General features: G+C 50.4%; 1 protein-coding gene across 1 annotated transcript; it reads left to right on the top strand.

The window, feature by feature from the left end:
* Positions 1–207: 207 nt before the first annotated feature.
* Positions 208–4,104, top strand: CDK5R1 (cyclin dependent kinase 5 regulatory subunit 1). The gene has a single exon (XM_034756072.1). The coding sequence runs from the start codon at positions 325–327 to the stop codon at positions 1,234–1,236; it is 912 nt and encodes a 303-aa protein (XP_034611963.1). The 5' UTR covers positions 208–324; the 3' UTR covers positions 1,237–4,104.
* The last annotated feature ends 1,862 nt before the right edge of the window (positions 4,105–5,966 follow it).

Here is a 5,966-nt window from a genome sequence, read left to right as displayed (position 1 = left end):
AGGGGGGCTCTGGGGGAAGGGGACGGTGGGGGTGCGGGCGCTGGGAGAGCTGCGGCGGGGGGGGGCGCTGGGGGAGCGGGCCGGGGGGACTCTGGGGGAGGGGGACGGTGGGGGTGAGGGCCCGGGGGGGGCGCTGGGGGAGCGGGCCGGGGGACGGCGGGGGAGGTTGCGGCGCGGCGGGGGCGGCGGGGAGCCGAGCCGGGCTGCGGGTGCTCGGGCGCAGCCGGCGCTGGCCAGGGCGGGGAGGCGGCTGCGCGCAGGGGACCCATCCCGGCTGTTGTCCCCCCGCTGCAGGGCCGGAGGCGGCGGGCGCCCCGCGGCGCCATGGGCACGGTGCTGTCGCTGTCCCCCAGCTACCGCAAGGCGCCGCTGTGCGAGGATGGCGCGGCCGGCGTGGGGCAATACACCGCGGTGCAGAACAGCAAGAACGCCAAGGAGCGCAGCCAGCGGCGCAACCCCATCCTGGCGGCGCTGCCCTGGAAGCGCATCGCCGCCGTCTCGGCCAAGAAGAAACACTCCAAGAAGGTGCAGCCCAGCGGCGGCTACCAGAGCAACGTCGCCCACCTCAACAGCGAGAACCTGAAGAAGTCGCTGTCCTGCGCCAACCTCTCCACCTTCGCGCAGCCCCCCGCGCAGCCCGCGGCCCCGCCGCCGCCGCTCTCCGCGGCCAAGAGCGCAGCGTCCTCCGGCCGCAAAGCGCCGCCCAACCCCAGCGCGGCCGGCACCCCGAAGCGGGTCATCGTCCAGGCCTCCACCAGCGAGCTGCTGCGCTGCTTGGGCGAGTTCCTGTGCCGCCGCTGCTACCGCCTCAAGCACCTCTCGCCCACGGACCCCGTCTTGTGGCTGCGCAGCGTGGACAGGTCGCTGCTCCTGCAGGGCTGGCAGGACCAGGGCTTCATCACCCCGGCCAACGTGGTCTTCCTCTACATGCTGTGCCGGGATGTCATCTCCGCCGAGGTGGCCACCGACCACGACCTGCAGGCCGGCCTGCTGACCTGCCTGTACCTCTCCTACTCCTACATGGGCAACGAGATCTCCTACCCGCTCAAACCCTTCCTGGTGGAGAGCTGCAAGGAGGCCTTTTGGGACCGCTGCCTCTCCATCATCACCCTCATGAGCCCCAAGATGCTGCAGATCAACGCAGACCCGCACTACTTCACCCAGGTGTTTGCTGACCTGAAGAACGAGTGCAGCCAGGAGGAGAAGAGCCGGCTCCTCATCGGGCTGGACCGGTGAGCGCCCCCCGCCGCTGGGACCGGGGCACCTTTGTGGTGCTTTGATTTGTCAGACCCAGGTGGCGGTTGGGTGGATCTTGGAAATAGCCGCCCAGCCCCCAGCTGGCAGCACTGACCTTTGCACACTTGCAGCCCGGCTTGGCCCCAGCGGCGCTGCAGCCACAGGGGTGGGTGTGAAGCTGTTGTTGTAGCCAGTAACTGCCTGGAGATCCATTGCTCCCTCCACTTCCTGGGCCATAGCACCCAGTGCTCAGTGGGGGCTTGGCTGCCCCTTTGCCCAGACAGTATCTGCCAGAGGCATTATCCACGCAGAAGGCTTCACCCTTGTGAACAGGTGGCTTCAAAACATGGTGTGAAGGAAATGCTGGCCTTTCCTTTCTTGAAGGGCCTGGTGGTGTGGGGATGGGGTAATCCAATGGAGTCTTGAGCATCTGGCATTTCACAAAGGGATCCAATGCTTTAATGCTGGCGGGAGTTCAGAGCTGCACAAAACGAAGAAAATTAACCTTAAAAACAATCAGTATCAAACTCCAAAAGGGACTTATTGCATGTAACGTGTAGTTAGCTGGGAAGGCGAGTGGGGGAGAGGTGGAATTGCGCACATCTTTGACTCTGCATTGGTGGCTCACACGGTTAATTCTCAAAATTCCCAGATTCGGGAAAGCCCAACTTTGAGCAGGCAAAACAGTTCCTCACAGGCACAGAATTCTCATTCATGATCAGTGCTGCAGCCCACGTCTCAGGCGCGTTTGGAATGCTGTGTCACCAGCCAAGGCACCAAGAGGTGAGGTGGCCAGGTTGGGATTGGTGTGAGACCACACCGGTGGCTATTTTGTTTTGGTTTGCGATGGCAAATAATTCTGTGCTAGTCAGTAACATGACTACCTGCAGCCCACCCTGGTCCTGTCACAAGTGGTGGACATTATTCTATTCATGTTTTCTGAACTGCAGCAGTAGTGGTCTGTAGTGATGTGTCCTAGTGTAGGGTTTAATGGCACTATCAGTTGCTTTCCCTAGTCTACCAGATCACTCTGTGTGGAATTGGGCCTATTTATGTCTGATGTTTACCTCTGATGTCAGCGTGCGGGTACAGCATGTTTATGGAAACGTAGGGGAGAAAGAGGTTGTTAAAATAATTTCAGAAAGAAAAAGCTCATCACCAAGTGGGCAGAGGGGACTGGGCCTTACAGCCTACACTAGAAATAGGAATGCAGCTTTTCTTTCCTTGGAATCCTACTGATTGAGTTAACGATGTCATTTCGAAGACCAGGGTTCCTGGTTCTAGATGCTAACACACACTTTAATGCTACTGAAAAGTGAATTCACTTTTGGGTTGAAGCTCACAGGTAATCTTATCCTCTGGCTTTATAGCTTCTCACAGTGCCAGATGTTGAGGAAAACCAAGACTAGTGTTTCATTGCATGTAATATGGCTGCAGACACAGACTGGTTTGAAATCTCTATAGGCGTCTTCAAATCCAACACTAGGTTTAAGGATGCTGGCATTCTGGTAGCGGGGGAGGGGAGGGTGGGCTTTGTATTTAACAGGGTTAGAACAGATTGTACTTGCTTCTCAAATTAGCAGCAAGCACATTTTGAGATGTAGAGGAACAAAGCTGTGAAATTAAAGGTCTGGACGTGAGAGGAGCTGGACTTGCAAATGAAGGGAGAGCCTGCATTGCTCTAAAGCTGAGCCATTAACAAACACCCGACCACAAGCTAACACTTCTTCAGCCAGAGCTGGAAAGAAAGGAAATCCGCAGCCACTTGATGGGTGGGAGGGGAAAGGAAGACCTATTAGCAAAAGCAGGGGAAAAATAAATTCTCCTCTTGGTCTTTGTACATATTTGTCTCAGCTCCCTCCATTGCAGAGTTGCTGTTCTAAATGGATGGTGTAAAATGTGGCAGTGTGATGTCACCTTGTTCCTAAGGTGGACTGAACAGGTCAGATCCTATACGTCTCTTGAGGCATTGGAATAACGGACTGGATTCCAGCTTTGTGTCTGGGAGAGGTGTTTTCTTCTCTCTCCCCCCTCCCCCCCTTTATTTATTTTGAAATGAGATTCACGTTTCGTGAGTGGTTCTGGATTAAGGGAAATAAATGCTACTGTATCAATGTGAAATGTATTGTTCCCATTGTGCACTGATCATAAGTATTGTGTTACAGATCAACTGATATACTTGAGTGTGCAAGCAATGAAAGAAATTTACATGCTGCTATAAAGAAAACTTTTAGAACAAAAAAATACTAACTTACAAAAAACCCTTCTTTATTCTTTCATCATGGCTTTGACAGTGATATTGTGCATGCAAACAGAAGCATTGTGTGTCTTCAGCAAACAAAAACAATCTTACAACTGATGGCTGTAAAAGTTACACCCATGCACAAAAACAAACAAACAAAAAAACCCACCACACAAAATAGTTCAGTATCTGAGCTGGCATTTTCTCATCAGCGCTGGGGATTGATAGGTTCTTCTTACCGTGCACAGTTCTTAGTTTAGTTCTGTTCCAACAGTTGTTAAAATTGCAAATGAAAACAAGAAAACAACGTGCCATTTTTTCACTTGAAATTCTTCATCGATGTACATTTGAAACTGCTAATGATACATGTATCTGTACGTTGGTTTTTTTAGTGCAATCTCTTCTGTAGATCTTTGTTGACCAAACTGGTGGGTATAGTTACTTATTAATTTATATTTGTCTCATTTTGTATGTGTGTACAGTGTGTTTGTAAGTATGTGTGGTTTATAATCTGACCGACTGTCATGAAGCTCAGTGTGCCTGTAATTTAGCCCCCTCCCCTTATTTTTATTTATTTTTGTACTGTGCTGATGAAATAAAATGCACTGACCATCCATTACATGGAAGCCGCTTGTAGCAGAGTCTTTTGTGCATCAGCCCATGTGTGTAAGACCCCTTTCACAAATGATTCATGCCATTGGAAAATAATTGGATTTGCCTTAACGATAGAGGGCTTAACACATTCGTTGTGCTAGAGTCTTAATCATGTTAAAGTCCCTGGGTTCATGGCTTTGCTGTTGGTTGTCGCACAATCTCCTGTGAAGTGAGGAGACTGGAGAGCGCTCTCTTTTGAAGGAAATTAGCCAGACAGGCTAATTTCCTTCAAAATGGCCTTCCTGACTCAGCCCATCAGAAGCTGGGCAAGGATGCCTGCCTCCCTGGTACATGTGCATATGGGGAGTAAACAAGGATAAGGACTGTACGTGTCAGAGGGTGAGGAATGTCCTGAATCACACAGCAAGTCTGTCGCACTCATCCGGCTGTCCTGCAATTGCACTTTGGGTCGCTGGTCTCGGCAGTCGCACAGTATGAGAAAGCAAAAGGCTGAATTTGTTTGGCCTCTCCGATTCAGTTTAATTAGGGCAAGTCACTGACAGAAATCCTCCCATTTCCTGTTCTGTGTGATGGTCTCAGACAATGGCAGTTTGTTGAGGGGTGCTCTGGCTGGGTTATTCCCCTCATTTGTCACCTAGATTCAGATAAGCCCCAATGAGCAGCAGATGTTGAGAAAGTGGTAAAGAAATGAGCAAGACAGGAAATGAAAACCTCGTTTCAGTCCCTAGCTCCACTGAGGCCTGTTTAACAAAACAGCTTCTGTATCATCAAGCCCTATACTAAGGACTCCAGGCTGCCCCCCAGAGCATTGTTAGAGGTCAGCATTTTAACTTAATCAAAGCAGGAACCACAGGATGCGCTGACAGCAGTACGTGAAACATCATTCTTCTTCAATAAACTTTTCAGGGAAAGCCCTGCTAAACAAATGCTTCTCTCCAGTGTGACTTTTATCTCCATGATAAGAAAGGGAGACCAGAAATATCAGGGTGCAACTAATAGTGCTTTTATTTATTATATTGAATTATGTAAACAAAACAAAAAAACCAGTTTCATAATAGCAGGGCTTTTTCCTTTAATATTTTACAGTATCAACTACTTAAAAAAGGTTCATTGCATTATTGCCCCAGGCTTAAAATCAGAATACAATTTAGAAATAATTAATTTATGGGAAAAACATGATTATATATATATAAACCAGAACAGGCACAAATCATGTATTTCATTTCATAAAGACACATACAATATCCCCCCCTCGCAGTGTTCTGAGATTTCCTAAACACCCATCACGATTCTATACAACCATTTCGGCGGAGGGCTACTGTACCAAAGTGCTAATTAAAACTCTTCCCACTGATGTGGCTACTACACTAGTGATACTGGGGAGGCACTTGGGCAATTACATAAAAAAGCAAAAAGTGCAAATGGAAAGGCACAGCGGCTGGGGAGGGCTCCCCTTTTCTTCTACAGCTTTATAGGGGTTAGAACCAAATTAAATCTTCCTTCCTAGCACAACAGCTTGAGAACTGGCAATCTTTTGCTGCGGCGCAGCAAAAGCCAGGGAATAAGTAGAATGAGAGGTAAAGGCCCCTTATTGCTAACCTAGCTGCACGCGCGCACGTGCGCACACATTTGGCATGGGTAGGAGCAATTGCTTGGCTGGGTAGTCACTTCCACGCTCCTTGTTGCTCTAGGGGTGTTAGGCCCTGGTAAAGCAGCCGCTAACAGTTAACCTGCATTGGCCAACAGCCATAATTGCTTCTTCCCAAAGCATTGGGGGGATCTGAAAAGGCCATGAGCGTCCCAGGCCGCAGGATCTCTCCTTGCCATCCAGTGCAGCGAACAATGAGAGTGAGCAGGTGCCAGGGTGGCTCTG

Source organism: Trachemys scripta, chromosome 23 (assembly GCF_013100865.1).
Source record: "Trachemys scripta elegans isolate TJP31775 chromosome 23, CAS_Tse_1.0, whole genome shotgun sequence".
NCBI classification, from domain to species: Eukaryota; Metazoa; Chordata; order Testudines; family Emydidae; genus Trachemys; species Trachemys scripta.
The sequence above is the reverse complement of the archived record's forward strand: the minus strand, read 5'-3'. Positions and strand labels throughout refer to the sequence as shown.